At 43.0% G+C, this 23,001-nt stretch overlaps 1 protein-coding gene across 8 annotated transcripts in view; it reads left to right on the top strand.

The window, feature by feature from the left end:
* LOC118368311 (G patch domain-containing protein 2-like) overlaps positions 1-23,001 on the top strand; it is a 36,831-nt gene that overhangs the window by 3,779 nt on the left and 10,051 nt on the right. For 5 of the 8 annotated variants that reach the window (XR_004822299.2, XM_035752315.2, XM_052496851.1 and 2 more), the window contains exons 3-8: positions 4,394-4,455; positions 8,710-8,874; positions 9,174-9,253; positions 9,379-9,474; positions 9,574-9,665; positions 22,905-22,993. Coding sequence is in view for 7 of the 8 variants with exons in the window: in XM_035752315.2 (XP_035608208.1) it covers positions 4,394-4,455; positions 8,710-8,874; positions 9,174-9,253; positions 9,379-9,474; positions 9,574-9,665; positions 22,905-22,993 (584 nt within the window). In the remaining variant the exon portion in view is untranslated. The remainder of the gene's footprint in view (positions 1-4,393; positions 4,456-8,709; positions 8,875-9,173; positions 9,254-9,378; positions 9,475-9,573; positions 9,666-22,904; positions 22,994-23,001) is intronic. The other 3 variants (XM_052496849.1, XM_052496852.1, XM_052496850.1) reach the window with 1 other exon arrangement.

Genomic DNA, 23,001 nt, shown 5'->3' on the forward strand with positions numbered 1-23,001 from the left:
GCTGGAGTCCAAGGAAATGGGAAAATGGTAGCAAGTGATGGGGGGTTGACAGTGGTACAACAGCCATATTTAGACACCAGGAAAAGCTATGCTCCATCCATCTGATGTTTTAGACTTCAGTTACTTTTTAAAATGTATTTGAACCCTTTTAGGTTTCAGTAGTCTCTCTCTGTTCGTTCCATTAACCTCTTCATATTCTGTGTTTGATCTCTTAAATGTCCTTTGCCTTAAGGTCACAGCTCATGCAGTATATGCACAGACCATAGCCTGCCTTTAGCCGCCCAAGTGCATTGGGAGCAGATGTTGGCAACTCCAGCTGGGCTCCACATCCTTGATTAGAGCAGCGTTGGCCTGCTGGCAGGATGGCCACCTGGTACCCCGTCTGGCCCAGAGAGCAGGCCTCACCTGTGGGTGGATGCAAACAGGGACACGGCCTTTGTCTACAGCTGTGGTGTTGGTACTGTTGGTGGTGTGTTCAACATGGACAACATTTCCACCGGAAAGCACAAACCATTGTGCGTGCGTTTGTCACACTCCACACATTCACTTTCTAATTTGGATTTTTTGAAAAGTCTACGAAGAGTTTCGGTTTGGAGCTGTATTCCATTTGCTGAAGTTCATTTTCATAAATCTCTGAGACTAATCCAATTACAGGAGCTCAGGGAGAGTGGGATAACCTTATATTCAAGACGCCCATGGAAGAGGGCATGGATTTGGATTGGGGCGGCTTGTTTGAAGAGCCAACGGAGCCATTGTTATCTGCGCTTTGCCCCCCTCTGTCTCTGTCCCCCCTCTGCTGAATTAGCCCAGGCTCAATAAATGGCGGCCGACCGGTAATCTCTGCGCAAACTGGTCTGCCTCTCCCAGGAGCCAGGGATTATATCCTAATGATTAGTCCTAATCTGGATACTGTGTTTTTGCTTCACCTCACTGGCTTGTCTGCAGACAATGGGGCCGTGTGGGGAACTGATTAGTTCAACCAGAAATGACTGAGGTTTGTCAGAAGGGAGCTTTTATTCCACACTGGAATGCAGTTGTCGTGTGTTAGAACACGTAACTGTCCTTGTCTTAATTGAGTGCCACCATGGTTGAAGGGAACATCAGTGTGGAGGCTTATTTAGTGATATGGAGCCTGATGCAAAGTACGTGATAGTATTTCTCTGGGAAGAAGAAATGGGAGGCGTGTGTTTTGATTGCTTGGCTACCCAAACTCCTTGATCTGGCCAAACGCTACACCAGACCCACGGACATTAGTTTCATCTCCGCAATGAGTCTAGATTTGAGTACCTATCCAAAGATTTCTAGAACGCAAACATTCTAACCATTCTGATTAGTCCCATAAACTGATGGGTTGGGCCAGAGTCAGAACACATGTGGGTAAAGCTGCATTTAGAAATTGGCTTTGATACTCTGAATGGTTAGAGATGATCCAATCGCTGATGACTTTATTTTGTACAACACCCTTTATTTTGACGTCACCACAAACGACTTCAATGATGCCAATCTCAGACTGAGCAGTGGAAGAAAACAAGTTTGAGTCATCAGGCAAGTGTTTTGATGAGCTTTACCTGTAATTGATACTAACACAGGAATGATCCTTGTCCTCGCAAGTGCATTTGAAACTAGCTAAGTTTGACTAAAAGGTATGTCAACTTTTCCTGATAAAGGTCATGGGAGGAGATGAAAGAGAGAGGTGTTTCTACTGGTCCCAAGAAAAATGGCAGCCTCAATTATTAATGGAATTAATTAGGCAGTACTTAATGGAAACGGTTTCACATTGGCTCAGGGCTGCTCCCAGCGACATCACATTACACCTTTAATACGGATAAATAGTTAATGTGTGGCTCTAATTAATTGTTTATACCTGTGATCTTTTTCAAACTTTGCTCCAAATCCCCCTATAGGAAGCAAACACATTTTTTAAATGCAGAAATGGAAGAAACTGTTGTACTGCTGCCATCTGTGAGCCATAACTTGTTTTTGATAAGGGTGCATATTTCTAAATGTTCCTCTATTATAGAGAAAGATAATTATTGTACATGTGTAACCTGTACTCAAAATATTCTCCTTAAGACCATTTGGAAAGTATTCAGACCCCTTGACTTTTTCTCCACATTTTGTTACGGTACAGCCTTATTCTAAAATGGATTGAATAGTTTTTTCCCCCTCAAAGAAAAAAGTTGACATTTTTGCTAATTTATTCAAATATAAAAACTGAAATATCACATTTACATAATTATTCAGACCCTTTACTCAGTACTTTGTTGAAGCACTTGTTGAAGTAGCTTGGCACACCTGTATTTGGGGTTTCTTCTATTCTCCTCTGAAGTTCCTCTCAAGCTCTGTCAGGTTGGATGGGGAGCGTTGCTGCACAGCTATATTCAGGTCTCTCCAGAGATGTTTGATCGGGGTCAAGTCCGGGGTCTGGCTAGTCAACTCAAGGATATTCAGAGACTTGTCCCGAAGCCACTCCTGCGTTGTCTTGGCTGTGTGCTTAGGGTCGTTGTCCTGTTGGAAGGTAAACATTTGCCCCAGTCTGAGGTCCTGAGTGCTCTGGAGCAGGTTTTCATCAAGTATCTCTCTGTACTTTGCTCCGTTCATCTTTCCCTTGATCCTGACTAGTCTCCCAGTCCATGATCAATGGAAACAATTCTGTGCTCAACTTTCATAGCAAGTTTCATAGAAAAGGATCTGAATACTTATGTAAATAAGGTATTTTTAATAAATTAGGCTGTTTTCGCTCTGTCATTATGATTGATCAGGGGAATAAAGGGGAATTAAAAAAATAACATTTTAAATAAGGCTGTACCTTAACAAAATGTGGAAAAAGGAAAGGGTTCTGAGTATTTTCTGAATGCACTGTATATAATAGCGAGACAGAGACAAATAACTGAAAGGGCTATAGGATGAGTAACAATCGTCCTGAAAGGGCTATTAGTGTTTATTATAGGGGCTGCTGCCTATAGCCAGGAGGATGCATGGTGAGGAGATATGCCCTCTACTGCTGTCGAACAGAGAGCCCTGCTCCAGATGCTCAGCCGTGTGTCCAGAGGTGGAGGACAGCTGAGTAGAGGCCTGGGGAACCAGGGTCTGGGGAAGGGGGTGGGGAGGGAGGGATGATCCTGGAGTTCTTGGCTAGGCCAGACGTCTTCCACATTCCCAGGAGAGGCCTGGTCCCTCTCACATCTGCTTCTTGGGTGTGTGAAGGGAGATGGTGCCGGACCATCTGGCAGCAGCCTAGTCTGAGCCTGCCGTCACCGCCACGCCTGTGCAATATGGCAAAGAACCATATCAGCGTGTATCTGACCCCGCCGGTCTCTCTCCCTCGTCACCAAGGTCAACGCTGATCCCCACAAAGCAAAATGCAATGCAAACAAGACCCTCAGACTTCCTCTGACCCAGTGGACAAATGGCCTCAAAGGACTGAGCATGGATGTTTGTGTTACAGTTGCTACTTGGCATGCTGTGAGAGAATTTAAGACAAAATCAGTGACCATCCATGGCAGTTTGAATGTAATAATCTAAAAAAGTGATACACAACAAAAAACGAAATATGTACACACATATTCATTCTTAAAATTCACAGAACACAGTTCTAAAATTTACTCCACCAATGCCCACTTCATCAAGACAATATTTAGTTTTAATATTTTTTTTTTGTGTTAAACAAATAGTCCTGACTCCTGTGTGACCTTGGCGGGTCTATTTAGCTCCCAGCCCAAAGTGGCAGAGGTGTGACAGAGGCAGAGAGGCCCAGGGTGGGGTATGGGCTGGGGCAGAGGGGGGTGGAGGGGTGACACGGGGACGCCTGGAGGCATGGAGAGGGCCAGCCATGGAGCAGCCTGGGTTGGACCAGCCTTCAGAGCAGATGCTGGCCAGTTGTTGTGTGGAGGCACGTCCGCGGGTCCTGCTCACAGACTGAGAAGGCAGGGGAATCTGCCGCACTCCTGTCATCCTCCAGAACGCAGCACAGATTAGATTGGAGCTGACAGCGGAGGATATTCAATTAGATTGTGCATGTCACTCAGTGGCTTCGACCAGAGTCCTTCCCCATGCCTTTGTGTTGGGGATGGCAACCAGTGGGGAGAGCGCCCCTCCTCTTTTTGTGTCATTTTATATTTATGTTGACCTCTAGCTCGGGACTGATTCATTATTTTGTTATTGAATGTTGCATGTTAACATTTTTGGAGTGAGCTTGCACGTTTTTGCTTCACATTGTTCTATTTTCAAAGGCACAACCTTCTTTGACCCTAAAATGCACCCATTTTAAAATGATCCATCTCAACATATTTATTTTTCTTGTTACACATCAGTATTATCACTACAAAAAGACTGCTAAGAAGTTAACATGAAATGCATACTGACAATTATATTCTTCTTCCTCTGTTTGCAGTGAAACTAGCAGCATATGCAGCAGTGATCCTGGCCTCTTCACTAACGATGAGGGAAGACAAGGTATTAATGTTCAGCATAATATTTATTTCTCACTAGGTTTCCATCCAGTTGGCAACAGATTTTCATGCAGATATTGTAGAATTTGCATAAAGAAAATGTGTGCATTCTCTCACCAGTGGTGTGTTTCCAATAAATGGATTTATTGCAGATAAAAGTGAGTGTGCAATGATGTAGTGCACACAAAATCTACTTTTCATGTACTGAATAAAAATGTAAAGTTCAATATGTTTCCATCGCATTTTAAACTCTACCGATAGTTTTATCACAAACTGTTGCCTAAATTGCAAATGTGCCTACTCTGGTCTCTGTAGCCAACAGCTCGCAGATGTAGGCTAGTCTATATGATGAGATTATTATGGATAATTGTTATTTGTCAAATGGCAGTCAAGCATCGATCCTCATGTCACCAGAATAAGACCGTCAATATTTATTGGAAAGGAGCATCAAGAGCCCCCTGTGAAGTTCATCATAAGTTATTTAATCTGTAGACTAATAAACTGTATGGTTTTCTGAATTGTAGTGGGAGAACCACACACCATATCATTGTGTGACTCCAAGTTTAGTTCGATATGTTGATTATTATACTGAACAAAAATATAAGCGCAACATGTACAAGTTGGTTTCATGAGCTGAAATAAAAAATCCCAGAAATGTTCCATATGCACAAAAAGCTTATTTCTCTCCAATTTTGTGCACAAATTTGTTTACATCCTTGTTAGTGAGCATGTGTCCTTTGACAAGATAATCCATCCACTTGACAGGTGTGGCATATCAAGAAGCTGATTAACCTCTCTGGGATATGTGGGACGCCTCGCCAACAGCCAGTGAAATTGCAGGGCGCCAAATTCAAACAACAGACATCTCATAATTATAATTCTTCAAACATACAAGTATTATACACCATTTTAAAGATAAACTTCTTGTTAATCCTGCCACAGTGTCTGATTTCAAAAAGGCTTTACGGAGAAAGCACACCTTGTGATTATGTTAGGTCAGCGCCTAGTCACAGAACCATACAGCCATTTTCCAAAGAAGGAGAGGTGTCACAAAAGACAGAAATAGCGTTAAAATGAATCACTGAACTTTGATGATCTTCACCCGATGGCACTCCCAGGACTCCATGTTAGACAATAAATGTGTGTTTTGTTCGATAAAGTTAATCTTTATGTCCAAAAACCTAATTTGAAATTGGTGCGTTATTTTCAGAAATGCATTGTCTCAAACAAACATCCGGTGAAAGTGCAGAGAGCCACGTCAAATTACAGAAATACTCATCATAAACATTGATCTAAGATACAAGTGTTATACATACGATTATAGATAAACTTCTCCTTAATGCAACTGCTGTCAGATTTCCCAAAAACTTTACGGTAAAAGCACACCATGCAATTATGTTAGGTCAGCGCCAAGCCAGAAAAACACAGCCATTTTCCAACCGAGGAGAGGTGTCACAAAACTCAGAAATAGCGTTATAAATATTCACCGATGATCTTCATCGGAATGCACTCCCAGGCATCCCAGTTCAACAATAAATGTTCATTTTGTTCGATAAAGTCCATCATTTATGTCCAAATACCTCATTTTTGTTCGCTCTTTTAGTCCAGTAATCCAAATTCACAATGCGCGAGCAAGTCCAGACGAAAAGTCAAAGTTACATTACAGTTCGTAGAAACATGTCAAACGATGTATAGAATCAATCTTTAGGATGTTCTTTATCATAAATCTTCAATAATATTCCAACCGGACAATTCCTTTGTCTTTAGAAATGAAAGGGAATGCAGCTCGCGCGTGTGACGTAGCTCATTGCATTCTGCCAGACACCTGGTGTCCAGACAACCACTCTTATTCGCTCCCCCTTCATAGTAGAAGCCTGAAACAAGGTTCTAAAGACTGTTGACATCTAGTGGAAGCCTTAGGAAGTGCAATCTGACCCCATTTACACTGTATATTGGATAGGCAAAGACTTGAAAACCAACAAACCTCAGATTTCCCACTTCCTGGTTGAATTTTTTTCTCAGGTTTTTGCCTGCCATATGAGTTCTGTTATACTCACAGACATCATTCAAACAGCAGAGTGTTTTCTATCCAAATCTACTAATTATATGCATATTCTAGCTTCTGGGCCTGAGTAGCAGGCAGTTTACTCTGGGCACCTTATTCATCCAAGCTACTCAATACTGCCCCCCAGTCCCAAATAACTTAAACTGCATTATCATTACACAGGTGCACCTTCTGCTGGGGACAATAAAAGCAACTCTAAAATGTGCAGTTTTGTCACAATACAATACCACAGATGTCTCAAGTTTTGTGGGAGCATGCAATTGGCATGCTGACTGCAAGAATGTCCACCAGAGCTGATGCCAGATAAGTGAATATTAATTTATCTACCGTAAGCCTACGTCGTTTTAAATATTTTTGGCAGTACGTTCAAAAGTCCTCACAACCGCAGACTAAGTGTAACCACGCCAGCCCAGGACCTCCATATCTGGCTTCTTCACCTGCAGGATAGTCTGAGACCAGCCACCTGGACAGCTGATGAAACTGTGGGTTTGCACAACTGAAGAATTTCTGCACAAACTGTCAGAAACCGTCCCAGGGAAGCTCATCTGCGTGTTCGTCCTCTTCACCGAGGTCTTGACCTGTCTGCAGTTTGGCGTCGTAACCGACCAGTGGGCAAATACTCTCCTTCGATGGCCGCTGGCACGATGGAGAAGTGTGCTCTCCGCGGATGAATCCCGGTTTCAACTGTACCGGGCAGATGTGTCGTGTGGGCGAGCATTTTGCTGATGTCAACATTGTGAAAAAGGTGCCCGAAGTGGTGGTGGGGTTATTGTATGGGCAGGCATAAGCTACGGCCAACGAACACAATTGTTTTTTTTTTATCTATGTCAATTTGGATGCACAGAGATACCCGTGACAAGATCCTGAGGCCCATTGTCATGCCATTCATCCGCCTCCATCGCTTCATGTTTCAGCAAGAATCTGTACACTATTCCTGGAAGCTGAAAATGTCCCAGTTCTTCCATGGCTTGCATACTCACCAGACATTTTTGGGATACTCTGGATTGACATGTACGACAGCGTGTTCCAGTTCCCATCAATATCCAGCAACTTCGCACAGCCATTGAAGAGGAGGGGGAAAACATTCCATAGGCCACAATTAACAGCCTGATCAACTCTATGTGAAGGAGATGTGTCGCACTGCATGAGGCAAATGGTGGTCACACCAGATACTGACTGGTTTTCTTTTTAAAGGGTATCTGTATTCCCAGTCATGTGAAATCAATAGATTAGGGCCTAATGAATTTATTTCAATTGTCTGATTTCCTTATATAACTCAGTAAAATCTTTGAAATTGTTGCATGTTGCGTTCATATTTTTGTTCAGAGTATTTGCACGCAAATGTGTTTCCACCGTCATTTCCCGCATTATACATTTTGCAGACACAAAAATATCCAAACATGTCGAAGGAACAAATTCTGTCAGCATTTATAAAATTACACCAAAACCTCCTGTTTCCATCACAGCTATTGTGATTTTGTTTTATAAGGTATGACTTTCCTCGCATACAAACTGTGGATGAAAATGTGGTTTGTGTCATTTACATATGTATATGCAAATTAAATAAGATGACAAAGGTAATAATGGTGCAAAATGAAAACAAAAAGCATGTAATAAGCCTTTTAATTCTAGCATTACCTGAATGTTCAAAGGATGGAGCTATGCCTGTGCTCTTTTGTAAGTGTAACAGAATGCTAAGACTAGACAGAAAGAGGTTCTGATACAATAGGCTGGTTGCCGGGCACCCAGGCGGCTCTAATAAGGCGTTGTCATGTCGTGTTAATGAGCGCTGAAGCCTCTGCTAATCTCATTAGCCGTGGTGGGGCGAGGCGGCCCCTGATTTAACAGTTGTCACTACACCTTGACTGTGAGAGGCATGCGCCCCGTTGACTGACAGGTCTGTGGAGACAGCAGTGTCTGGGGACCAGGGTGGTCTGCTGTGTGGTGGTGGAGAGGCTGTCAACAAATAGAGAGAGGATTGATGCAGGCCAAGTAGGAAAGATGCCCTCATGCAGTCAGTACTTCATTCCATGGTTAATTGTACAGCACTAAATTATAAATTGGTGCAGCCCATCCGTGAAAATACTTTTGTATCATTGTTTAAATGTCATGCAGAATCATATTGAGCAGTTATGGAATTTCCCAATGTACACATTGTGACTAACAGTGTTGAATTTCCTGCCTGTGCTGTAGGTGATGATGAGCAGAGTGACTGGTTCTTTGAGGGGGAGTGTGGAGCGGGGGGGATGGGCATTCCCAGCCTGCTGCCCAGCTGGGACCCAGATACTCCTCCTGTCCTTGAAGTACCAGACTCAGCTCCACCCACCTTCCTACAGCCTGCACGGCCCACTCAGAGAGGTGATGAGCTAATCAAAATGCTATACATAAAAATAAATATTTAACCTTTTTTATCTAGGCAAGTCAGTTTAAGAACAAATTCTTATTTACAATGACGGCCTACCCCGGCCAAACCCGGACGACGCTGGGACAATTGTGCGCCACTCTATGGGACTGTAGTGACGCCTCTTGCACTGAGATGCAGTGCCTTAGACCGCTATGCCACTCGGGAGCCCATTTACATTGTGAAATAACATAAAACAACAGAAATGTCACTCTCTCCGGTTCTGATTGGGTAACAGTGTGGTTTGGTGTTGCAGGTTACCATGCCCGTCTGAACCGGTTGCCTGGCGTGGCTGCCCGCTGCATCAGGAAAGGCCGGAGGAGGCTTCCCAGTAAGGTGAGGGCAGAGTGGCACACTAGAAGCACATTCCTTGACAAACATTAATGGATACCAGGCTTTTAATGCATGTATTTAACAAGTTATGTGATATGTTCTAAAATACCACATTTTATGTGTTGCAGGACAACAGTATGTCAGTTTCTATGGAGAGAATGAAGCATTTCTCTCAGGACCCCTATCAATGGCTGCCTTCCATTGGAAAAAGAGACCGGAGCCAGGTATATTTGTGTTGAATTATTGAATAAGACATTTCATCTCTCTAGCCCTATTTTTGATGCGTCTGGGTGAACTCCTAACATCTTCTAAATGTGTTTCAGTTCAACCCTCTATGTCCGTTACCTGTTTATCCCATTGACATGGTGCCAGACAGCTCCCATCGGAGATGCTCCTCTTCCATCTGCAAAACCAGGTAGGGGATGCACACAGCACTCATTGTTGTTGGCATGGTTAAACTCCACCTCTCCTGGGCCTATTGGAGCCATTCAGCCCATTCCATTCTGAAGCTCAATATATTGACAGACGTGGTTAACTCTTAAATGAACCAGTCGCTAAACACAAGTCGTGATTTAACCGATGCATGCTACATCAAAGTTTGTACCTCAGAGACATGTTCAATATATGCGGGGGTTAGAACATTGACCAACTCCTCAGAGACAGGAGCTCAAAGTGTGACATCGTGACCTCCAGACTCAGGTGGGCATACAGATGACATCACATCAAGCAGCTGGGCTAACATGTTAAAGTTGTGCTTTGGTGCTATTGGCATGGGCATTAATGGTCTTTAGAGTGAATGAGAGGAGTGGTGTCATAGAAGGTCATGTTAGGATGAGGACATGGGTAAGGCTTGAGAAAGGCTTGTGTGATATTAGCCACGTCCCCCATGAGACTAGCTAGCACAGTCAGGTACTGTATATGGGGCAAGCTTGACCCCTTGTCTATACAACAGACAACTCCTCACTGGGATATAAGACTCTGCTGAATAATAACTGATGTATTTTTCCAAGGTTGTCTTTCTCGAACATAGAATATATTCATGTAGAATCTTTGGTTTCCAGTGTTTCTGAAAACGCAAAAAAAATATAAATAATTGCAGAAGTTTATCTAAAGAGTTTTGCTCAAAGCCTCTAGCTCCAAGTCAGCCCCTGTACTGCTGGATCTGCATGGCATGGGGATTGTTGAGGAGCTGAACAGCCCTCAGTCTGAGACTCTTCCTTGCATTGTTTCCAGTTCCACAGTGCCTATTTACAGAGCATTTTTATTCTGTTTCAAGCTCTCTCACTCTCTCTCCTGGGCTAGTTCAGAAAGCCCTCCACCATTTCTTGATGGGCAAAAACACGAATGCAATGAAAAGGCTAAACTTCTTAGATTTATTTTCTTAACTGGCTCTTTCTTCTCCACCTGAAAGGTTCCTTCAGATTCCAGTTTGAGCCATTGTGAATACTAATTTCTATCTATTAAAAAGCCCTCATATCCCTACCATGCTCTCATTTGAATGCCGTCTCAGGGGAAGCCTCTTAATTCCTTTATAGAGGGATTCAAGACCCTTCACTTCAAAAAGTATAAATCATACTCCCAAATGAACGAGGGAGAGAGGGGGATTGACGAGTGGTGCTTCAGATGTGTCCCGTCGGACGGCACAAGCCTGAATCCATCTCCCCAAGCAGCTCAAATCCATCCTCTAGTGACTGTCCAGACTTACTCTGGACAGTCACTGGAGGTCACCCCCCCTCCACAGTCACACCCCTAAACAAGTCACCCAACACATAAAGTGCCTCCAAATCAAATTTTATTGGTCACATCCACATATTTAGCAAATGTTATTGCAGGTGTATTGAAATGCTTGTGTTCCTAGCTCCAACAGTGCAGTAGTATCTAATAATTCACAACAATACACAAATCTAAAAGTAAAAGAATGGGATTAAGAAATATATAAATATTAGGATAAACAATGTTGGGTGGCATTGACTAAATACAGTATATACATAGAGTTGAAGTCGGAAGTTTACATACACTTAGGTTGGAGTCATTAATACTAGTTTTTCAACCCCTCCACAAATTTCTTGTTAACAAACTATAGTTTTGGCAAGTCGGTTAGGACATCTACTTTGTGCATGACACAAGTAATCTTTCCAAAAATTGTTTACAGACAGATTATTTCACTGTATCACAATTCCAGTGGGTCAGAAGTTTATACGCTAAGTTGACTGTGCCTTTAAACAGCTTATAAAATTTCAGAAAATGTCATCATGGCTTTAGAAGCTTCTGATAGGCTAATTGACATCATGAGTCAGTTGGAGGTGTATCTGTGGATGTATTTCAAGGCCGACCTTCAAACTCAGTGCTTCTTTGCTTGACATCATGGGAAATCAAAAGAAATTAGCCAAGACCTCAGAAAGAAAATTGTAGACCTCCACAAGTCTGATTCATCCTTGGGAGCAATTTCCAAATGCCTGAAGGTACCACGTTCATCTGTACAAACAATAGTATGCAAGTATAAACACCATGGGACCAGGCAGGCGTCATACCGCTCAGGAAGGAGACGCCTTCTGTCTCCTAGAGATGAACTTACTTTGGTGCAAAAAGTGCAAATCAATCCCAGAGCAACAGCAAGGACCTTGTCAAGATGCTGGAGGAAACCGGTACAAAAGTATCTATTTCCACAGTAAAATGAGTCCTATATCGACATAACCTGATAGGCCGCTCAGCAAGGAAGAAGCAACTGCTCCAAAACCGCCATAAAAAAGCCAGACTACGTTTTGCAACTGCACGTGGAGTCAAATATTGTACTTTTTGGAGAAATGTCCTCTGGTCTGATGAAACAAAAGTAGAACTGTTTGGTCATTATGACCATCGTTATGTTTGGAGGAAAAAGGGGGGAGCCTTGTAAGCCGAAGAACACCATCCCAACCGTGAAGCACAGGGGTGGCAGCATGATGTTGTGGGGGTGCTTTGCTGCAGGAGGGACTGGTGCACTTCACAAAATAGATGGCACCATGAGGAGGAAAATGGATATATGGAAGCAACATCTCAAGACATCAGTCAGGAAGTTAAAGCTTGGTCGCAAATAGGTCTTCCAAATGGACAATGACCCCAAGCATACTTCCAAAGTTGTGGCAAAATGGCTTAAGGACATCAAAGTCAAGGTATTGGAGTGGCCATCACAAAGCTCTGACCTCAACCCTATAGAACATTTGTGGGCAGAACTGAAAAAGTGTGTGTGAGCAAGGAGGCCTACACACTTGACTCAGTTACACCAGCTCTGTCAGGAGAAATGGGGAAAATTCACCCAACTTATTGTGGGAAGCTTGTGGGAGGCTACCCAAAATGTTTGACCCAAGTTAAACAGTTTAAAGGCAACGCTACCAAATACTAATTGAGTGTATGTAAACTTCTGACCCACTGGGAATGTGATGAAAGAAATAAAAGCTGAAATAAGTAATTCTCTCTACTATTATTCTGACATTTCACATTCTTAAAATAAAAAGTGGTGATCCTAACTGACCTAAAACAGGGAATTTTTACTAGGACTATATGTCAGGAATTTGAGATTAAGTGTATTTGGCTAAGGTGTTTGTACATTTCCGACTTCAACTGTATGAGACGAGTAAAGCAGTATGTAAACATTATTACAGTGACCAGTGATTCCATGTCTATAAGGCAGCAGCCTCTAAGTTGCAGGGTTGAGTAGCCGGGTTGTACCCAGTTAGTGATGGCTATTTAACAGTCTGCTGGCCTTGAAATAGAAGCTGTTTTTCAATCTCTCAGCCCCAATTTTGATGCACCTGTACTGACCTCGCCTTCTGGATGATAGCGGGGTGAACAGGCCCTGGCGGTTGATGTCCTTGATGATCTTTTTGGCCTTCCTGTGACATCGGGTGCTGTAGGTGTCCTGGAGGGCAGAAAGTGTGCCCCGGTAATGCGTTGGGCAGACCGTACCACCCTCTGAAGAGCCCTGCGGTGGCGGGCGGTGCAGTTGCCGTAACAGTCGGTGATACAGCCTGACAGGATGCTCTCAATTGTGCATCTGTAAAAGTTTCAGAGGGTCTTAGGGGGCAAGCCAAATTTCTCCAGCCTCCTGAGGTTGTAGAGGCACTGTTGCGCCTTCTTCACCACACTGTCTGTGTGGGTGGACCATTTCAGATTGTCAGTGATGTGTATGCTGAGGAACTTGAAGCTTTCCACCTTCTCCACTGCGGTCCCATCTATGTGGATAGGGGAGTGCTCCCTCTGCTGTTTCCCGAAGTCCACGATCAGCACCTTCGTTTTGTTGACGTTGAGAGAGGTTATTTCCCTGGCCCCATCTCTGCCAGGGCCCTCACCTCCTCCCTGTAGGCTGTCTCGTCATTGTTGCCAATCAGGCCAACTACTGTTGTCGTCTGCAAACTTGATGATTGAGTTGGAGGCGTGCGTGGCCACACAGTCATGGGTGAACAGGGAGTACAGGAGTGGGCTGAGCACACACCCTTGTGGGGCCCCTGTGTTGAGGATCAGCGAAGTGGAGGTGTTGTTTCCTACCACTACCTTGGGGTGGCCCATCAGGAAGTCCTGGACCCAGTTGCACAGGGCGGGGTTCAGACCCAGGGGCCTGAGCTTAATGATGAGCTTGGAGGGTACTATGGTGTTGAAGGCTGATCTATAGTCAATGAACAGGATTCTGACATAGGTATTCCTCTTGTCCAGATGGTGCAATGGCGATTGCATCGTCTGTGGATCTATTGGGGCGGTAAGCAAATTGAAGTGGCTCTAGGGTGTCAGGTAAGGTAGAGGTGATATGATCCTTAACTAGCCTCTCAAAGCATTTCATGACAGAAGTGAGTGCTACGGGGCATTTGTCATTTAGTTCAGTTACCTTTTCTTTTGTGGGTACAGGAATAATTGTGGACATCTTGAAGCAAGTGGGGACAGCCGACTGAGATAGGGAAAGGTTGAATATGTTCGTAAACACTCCAGCCAGCTTCAGAAAGTATTCACATCCCTTTACTTTTTTCATATTTTGTGTTTCAAAGTGGGATTAAAAAGTATTTAAATTGTCATATTTGGTCAACGATCTACACAAAATACTCTGTCGAAGTGGAAATAAATTCTAACATTTATTACAAATGATAAATGTTCACCTCTGAGAGAAAATATAATAAGAATCACCTTTGGCAGCAATTACAGCTGTGAGTCTTTTTGTGTAAGTCTAAGAGATTTGCACACCTGGGTTGTACAATATTTGCCCATTTATTCATTGAAATATTCTTAAAGCTCGTTGTTGATCATTGCTAGAAAGCTATTTTCAAGTCTTACCATAGGTGTTCAAGACGATTTTTAAGTCAAAACGGTAACTTAACTAGGCCACTCAGGAACATTCACTGTCGTCTTGGCAAGCAACTCCAGTGTATATTTGGCTTGTGTTTTAGGTCATTGTCCTGCTGAAAAGTGAATTCGTCGCCCACTGTCTGTTGGAAAGAAGACCGAACCAGATTTTCCTCTAGGATTTTGCACGTACTTAGCTGTATTCTGTTTCATTTTATAAAATGTTTTAACATTCTCCCTAGTCCTTGCCGATGAGAAGCATACCCATAACATGATGCTGCACAACCATGCTTGAAAATATGAAGAGTGGTACCCAGTGGTGTATTGTGTTGGATTTGCCCCAAACATAACACTTTGTATTCATTATATTATGGAGTAACTACAATGTTGATTCATCCTCAGTTCTCACATCACAACCATTAAGCTCTGTTTTATTATCACCAATGGTCTCATGGTGAAATCCCTGAGTGGTTTCCTTTCTCTCTGGCAACTGAGTTAGGAAGGACACCTGTATCTTTGTAGTGACTGGGTGTATTGATACACCATCCAAAACCTAATTAATAACTTCATCATACTCAAAGGGATATTCAATGTCTGCTTTTTTTCCAAATTGGTGCCCTTCTTTCCAAGTCATTGAAAAACATCCCTCATCTTTTTGGTTGAATCTTTGCTTGAAATTCACTTCTCAATTGAGGGACCTTACAATTATCTGTATGTTGTAACAGTTTTGACTTGAAGTTATTGTTTGTAACGGGTACCAGAGAAAATATTGATTACGCCTTTTTGATTGGGAGGGAATGAGTTCTGTCTGGTCCGTCAAGTCTACACCAATACAAAGGACTCATGTAAAAGTCAGTATGGACATACACTTTTCATAAAACCTTAAAACATTGGAAATAACAAAAAAACAATGGTTATTTTGCGTGGATTGTATTACCAACATACACTGCTGAAAAAAATAAAGGGAACACTAAAATAACACATCCTAGATCTGAATGAATGAAATATTCTTATTAAATACTTTTTCCTTTACATAGTTGAATGTGCTGACAACAAAATCACACAAAAATGATCAATGGAAATCAAATGTATCAACCCATGGAGGTCTGGATTTGGAGTCACACTCAAAATGAAAGTGGAAAACCACACTACAGGCTGATCCTACTTTGATGTAATGTCCTTAAAACAAGTCCAAATGAGGCTCAGTAGTGTGTGTGGCCTCCACGTACCTGTATGACCTCCCTACAACGCCTGGGCATGCTCCTGATGAGGTGGCGGATGGTCTCCTGAGGGATCTCCTCCCAGACCTGGACTAAAGCATCCGCCAACTCCTGGACAGTCTGTGGCGCAACGTGGCGTTGGTGGATGGAGCGAGACATGATGTCCCAGATGTGCTCAATTGGATTCCGGTCTGGGGAACGGGCAGGCCAGTCCATAGCATCAATGCCTTCCTCTTGCAGGAACTGCTGACACACTCCAGCCACATAAGGTCTAGCATTGTCTTGCATTAGGAGGAACCCAGGGCCAACCGCACCAGCATATGGTCTCACAAGGGGTCTGAGGATCTCATCTCGGTACCTAATGGCAGTCAGGCTACCTCTGGCGAGCACATGGAGGGCTGTGCGGCCCCCCAAAGAAATGCCACCCCACACCATGACTGACCCACCGCCAAACCGGTCATGCTGGAGGATGTTGCAGGCAGCAGAACGTTCTCCACGGCGTCTACAGACTCTGTCACGTCTGTCACATGCTCAGTGTGATCCTGCTTTCATCTGTGAAGAGCACAGGGCGCCAGTGGCGAATTTGCCAATCTTGGTGTTCTCTGGCAAATGCCAAACGTCCTGCACGGTGTTGGGCTGTAAGCACAATCCCCACCTGTGGACGTCGGGCCCTCATACTACCCTCATGGAGTCTGTTTCTGACCGTTTGAGCAGACACATGCACATTTGTGGCCTGCTGGAGGTCATTTTGCAGGGCTCTGGCAGTGCTCCTCCTGCTCCTCCTTGCACAAAGGCGGAGGTAGCGGTCCTGCTGCTGGGTTGTTGCCCTCCTACGGCCTCCTCCACGTCTCCTGATGTACTCGCCTGTCTCCTGGTAGCGCCTCCATGCTCTGAACACTACACTGACAGACACAGTAAACCTTCTTGCCACAGCTCGCATTGATGAGCTGCACTACCTGAGCCACTTGTGTGGGTTGTAGACTCCGTCTCATGCAACCACTAGAGTGAAAGCACCGCCAGCATTCAAAAAGTGACAAAAACATAATCCAGGAAGCATAGGAACTGAGAAGTGGTCTGTGGTCACCACCTTTAGAACCACTCCTTTATTGGGGGTGTCTTGCTAATTGCCTATAATTTCCACCCATTGTCTCTCCCATTTGCACAACAGCATGTGAATTGTATTGTCAATCAGTGTTGCTTCCTAAGTGGACAGTTTGATTTCACAGAAGTGAGATTGACTTGGAGTTACATTGTGTTGTTTAAGTGTTCCCTTTATTTTTTTAGCAGTGTAAATGATCACACACATTACAATATAACAAACAATGAGCTCTGGTTCCTCAAGAAAAGTCCCGCACCTCGGGCCCAAAAGAGCCCGGTAAAGGAGTTCAGTGAACTCAAGTGACTTTAGTCATGCAATGTTTGTCTTTTCATAAAAGTGTAGCGTAAACCCAGTCTCAATCATACAATCAAAATATCAAACTCTTTTGCCACACAACCATAAACAGTATCAAATCTCAGTAGTCTTCAACTACAACTGACCACAAATTAACACGGTATAAATCACACTCAAACAAGTGTAATACCGTATGCAAAAAATGTTGTCAGACAACCCAATCCGCCAACAGATCTCCAGCGGAGAAAGGTCACAACAAAACTACGGAGACCAAATGAGATGTGTAGTCCAAAGGAAGAAATGAGGGGATCCGATCCTGGTTAAACTTGAGACAAAGCTACAAAGCACACTTTTAAATACAACAAAACAAATGGGGTAAAGAAGCTTCAGAACTGAGGGTTGAACACATCCTCATTCACACCACCATCATTAACCCACTTTTGCGCAGCTGATGCTGGCTATTTAATTGGGAATTAAAGGGGAAGTGTCCTATTGGAAGAAGATGCAGAGACGGTTCAGTCAAATTCAGGGCCGTCACAATGTGTGGGGTACAGAGATGAGGTAGTTATTCAAAAATCATGGTAACCACTATTATTGAACTCAGAATGAGTCCATGCATCTTATTATGTGATTTGTTAAGCATATACTCCTGAACTTATTTAGGTTGTAACATAACAAAGTGTTTGAATGCTTATTGACTGAAAACATTTAAGCTTTAAAATGTTTTAAATATATATTTTTTAAATATCGTCAAACATCATTCCACTTTGACATTATGGGCCATTGTGTGTAGATCATTGACATAAAATCTAAATGTAATCCATTTAAATTCAGGTTGTAACACAACAAAATGTGGGAAAAGTAAAGGGGTGTAAATACTTCCTGAAGGCACTGTACATGACACACGCTTACTGATGTATGTGCTAACGCACGCACTCACACATGCACTCACTTACATACATTTCATCAATATTCTTATATAGGGCATCAGCATGGTACTGACAGGGTGGGGATAATAGTGCTGTGTCTCTAACACAGAGCATCAATACTCAGATTCAGAAACTGTATTAAATAACACCTTGCTCACCGCAAAGTTTACACTTCACATAATTGGCTTCACTATATTTTCATTTATTTTGAGGAACTTATTCAAATGATCGATTCTTATCACTGAGCTCTCATGTATCTATGCCTTTTATTTACTTCAAAATACCCTTGAAAGAAAAGTGTTTTGGTCTGTAAGGGAAGTATAAACATTCATCTTGTATCTTGCAGAGGTTGAAATAATACTGTGTTAATAAAAACCTGTCATCTCCTGTTTTGGTAGAGTTGATGGCAACCATCAGGGATTTGATAGGAAGTGCTTTAGGCTGTATAGGACTCCATGTTATTTGTCCTAGTATGGCCGTGTGAATGGGAACAGTGAACAGTAGGATTTGTCTCTAACGTTCTGGGATGGTGGCCATGTTAAAATGCATAACTGCCTCCCACCTGAGCTGGCCGCACTTCGGTTATATCTATTGACTTTTTTTTTCTTTTCTAAATGACATTTGTGGCGCAAGATAAATCATAGTCTTACGCCACTCCTCTCCCAGTTTTCATTTTAATTGTGAGATCTCGGTGTCAGCAGTAAGTATATTGGTGTGAGTGGCCTATTGATTATTGATTTGGGGCTATTGATCGGCTTCCCAGGAGACTTTAATCCTTTCTGATTCATTTGAATACCTCTATTCATCTTGAGATCCTGTTCACACCTGAAGTACTGTGTACCCTAATGAAAATAGGTGGCCATTTTGTTACCGCTGCCCCTCTTCTTTTGAGGTGTTCTTTTTAATTGATATATCTGCTTTTGGTTGTGGGCACCTGAATTACAATTGACCCTGTGTCACTTTTGTTTTATTCTTTACCTAAGGGACCAGGCTGCTTTTAAGAATGTCTTTTTCGTTGTATGACCCATGTGACATGTAAAATGTATCGCTCAGACATTTTCTTGAATGTCCTCTGTGTCTTTGCGAGAATTTAGTTCTTGTTCGTCTTCTTTATTGGGTATTGGGTTATTTTTCCATTTCTCAATTCAGCTCTGCTATTCTTAGTTGGTGATCCCTAATTCAATGACTTCCCCTTCTTTCTGTGGGACTCTTCTCGTTTACCGTTACATTACATTGAAATGTTAAACGTTCCCATGTGCAAGGAAACATAACTTTTCACCTGACTTTTTATCTGCTCATTTTGTAATGTTGCCATATACAGTGGGGCAAAAAAGTATTTAATCAGCCACCAATTGTGCAAGTTCTCCCACTTAAAAATATGAGAGGCCTGTAATTTTCATCATAGGTACACTTCAACTATGACAGACAAAATTAGAAGAAAGAAAAAAATCCAGAAAATCACATTGTAGGATCTTTTATGAATTTATTTGCAAATTATGGTGGACAATAAGTATTTGGTCACCTACAAACAAGCACGATTTCTGGCTCTCACAGACCTGTAACTTCTTCTTTAAGAGGCTCCTCTGTCCTCCACTCGTTACCTGTATTAATGGCACCTGTTTGAACTTGTTATCAGTATAAAAGACACCTGTCCTCAACCTCAAGCAGTCACACTCCAAACTCCACTATGGCCAAGACCAAAGAGCTGTCAAAGGACACCAGAAACAAAATTGTAGACCTGCACCAGGCTGGGAAGACTGAATCTGCAATAGGTAAGCAGCTTGGTTTGAAGAAATCAACTGTGGGAGCAATTATTAGGAAATGGAAGACATACAAGACCACTGATAATCTCCCTCGATCTGAGGCTCCACGCAAGATCTCACCCCGTGGGGTCAAAATGATCACAAGAAAGGTGAGCAAAAATCCCAGAACCACACGGGGGGACCTAGTGAATGACCTGCAGAGATCTGGGACCAAAGTAACAAAGCCTACCATCAGTAACATACTACGCCGCCAGGGACTCAAATCCTGCAGTGCCAGACGTGTCACCCTGCTTAAGCTAGTACATGTCCAGGCCCGTCTGAAGTTTGCTAGAGAGCATTTGGATGATCCAGAAGAAGATTGGGAGAATGTCATATGGTCAGATGAAACCAAAATATAACTTTTTGGTAAAAATTCAACTCGTCTTGTTTGGAGAACAAAGAATGCTGAGTTTGCATCCAAAGAACACCATACCTACTGTGAAGCATGGGGGTGGAAACATCATGCTTTTGGGGCTGTTTTTCTGCAAAAGGACCAGGACGACTGATCCGTGTAAAGGAAAGAATAAATGGGGCCATGTATCGTGAGATTTTTAGTGAAAACCTCCTTCCATCAGCAAGGGCATTGAAGATGAAACGTGGCTGGGTCTTTCAGCATGACAATGATCCCAAACACACAGCCCGGGCAACGAAGGAGTGGCTTCGTAAGAAGCATTTCAAGGTCCTGGAGTGGCCTAGCCAGTCTCCAGATCTCAATCCCATAGAAAATCTTTGGAGGGAGTTGAAAGTCTGTGTTTCCCAGCAACAGCCCCAAAACATCACTGCTCTAGAGGAGATCTGCATGGAGGAATGTGCCAAAATACTGGCAACAGTGTGTGAAAACCTTGTGAAGACTTGTGAAAACGTTTGACCTCTGTCATTGCCAACAAAGGGTCTATAACAAAGTATTGAGATAAACTTTTGTTATTGACCAAATACTTATTTTCCACCATAATTTGCAAATAAATTAATTAAAAATCCTACAATGTGATTTTCTGGATTTTTTTTTTTTCATTTTGTCTGTCATAGTTGAAGTGTACCTATGATGCAAATTACAGGCCTCTCTCATCTTTTTAAGTGGGAGAACTTTCACAATTTGTGGCTGATTAAATACTTTTTTGCCCCACTGTATATCTTGCAGGAAGATCACTCGCATGTATTGTGTGTTTTATCTGTCAAACTGCTTCTCTTAAACACATCTTAAACCCACTCTATTGCAAACCAATTTCCAAAATAGCTTTTTATTACACCTTTGAGTAAAATTGTAGTTGTGTTATCCCGCAGTGAGCTAGTCAAACAGCTACAAATGATGCATAACAAGCCTGTTACCAGAGGCCTTTTGGTTCCATTTTTTAAATGAGTTGTCACGTTTAGCCTTCCCTAATGAGCCAGCTGATGGTATTCTAATGTTTTATTAGCATGTGACTGAGTGTCTCTGTAGGCTCCATGTGGCCCCTGAGTGGTCCCTGCTCCTCAGCCAGTAGTCTGGGCCTTGGAGGGGAGGGGCCAGACAGCCTTTCCACCACAGGATCTCTCCCGCTAGGCTGCAGCCTGGGCCCCAGAGCACCTGCCCGATCAGGACTCTGTGTAATGAGGGGAGCGATGGAAGGATGGACTTCTATGCATAAAGACCAAATGCATCAGGGTATTACTTTTAATACCGCGGGCGTGCCTCGTGAAATAATGCGACGTTTAAGCACGGATCGATTTTGGAATTAAAAAGTTAGTTTGCAAAGATTTACTGTGGGGAGTTCAATGTCTGAGCTCTTTATCAGGGGCACAAATGGCTGGTTATGTGCTGTCCGACAGAGGGATTGTACGATTGAGGGATCGATAGGCGCGTGATTTACTAACTGGAGTACAGGTAATCAATAAGTATAAAAGTAAATGAAATATGCATTACTGGGATTTTATTAGAGTGGGGTAGCAGGGAGGGAATAACAGTCAAGCCATTTATTTTTATACCTATTGATTATACAACATAGACTTGGCTCAAAGCGTTCCACACACAGCTTTCTGCACCCTCTCCTGCAGTGCCGTCATGTGATTAATGGGTGTTGAGGTCATGGATGGAACATGCAGGCTGTTAAAAGGCAGCCATGACAGGACCCTATCCTATCTCAGCACATGTTTGACCAGGGAGGTTTATGTAGCTGACTGCTCAGGAGGAGACACCACGGTTAACAGGGGTCTGCTGTATTAATGTCTTCCTTTGTTGTTTTGCACTGCAGAGATTTCTTCTTTTTACAGATGCGCCTTTACAGGTGCATTCAACCAATAAACACTGTTGTCAAAGTGGATATAGTGTTGTGAAACGTGTGAGATAATACACCATTTCGTGGGCGATATCATGCACTGGCACTATATGAGCGCAGGCACACACACACACACACACACTGAGTCAACTCATCACATCGCCGGCTCTTGGTAACGTCAGTCCCTCCCCCTCAGCCATGGCGGGGACCTTGACCTTAACTTTACATCCCAGTAATCAGGGCTAGGAGGGGCTGTGGGGGGCCCTCCCCGTTTGGAGGCTACTGACATATGACACAGGAGGTCCACAGCAGGGGTACTTTGTTTAACTGGACCCGGCAGCGACAGACACACAACCCCTACACCTCCTCCTTCCTCCGCTGATATTTTTTGTTAACGTTTCAACAAAACTCTGAACAAAATGGAACAAAATTCTGGTGATTCCCTCCAGTAAAGAAAAACAGTTTGTAGTATTTTTAACTCCTTTTGGGTCCAGGGTTGGATATTCCCTTGCAGCAGTGTTCTAGAAACTTCTAACTGCTCATGGAAAAGCCATAGCAGAAAGGTTCAACACTCATATTTTTCTTTTAGACTCAAACAGAAAAGATAAATGAATAATGATTTGAAACAACCAAAGTATTTTTATTTTATTTTGTCCTCACATTTCAGTATACAGATCCATAGAAATTGGAAAAGGATGGTCTTTGAAATAATTTTGTCTGAGATTAATGTTACAGCTCTGTGTCTCTGACCTAGGCAGACTAACGTCCACCTGGGACTGCTGTGCACAGGGGACATCAAGAGGAGGAGGAAGACCACTGCTGTCTCTGTCACCACAACATCAGGTACCTGT

Source organism: Oncorhynchus keta, chromosome 35 (genome assembly GCF_023373465.1).
Source record: "Oncorhynchus keta strain PuntledgeMale-10-30-2019 chromosome 35, Oket_V2, whole genome shotgun sequence".
Classification (NCBI taxonomy): Eukaryota; Metazoa; Chordata; class Actinopteri; order Salmoniformes; family Salmonidae; genus Oncorhynchus; species Oncorhynchus keta.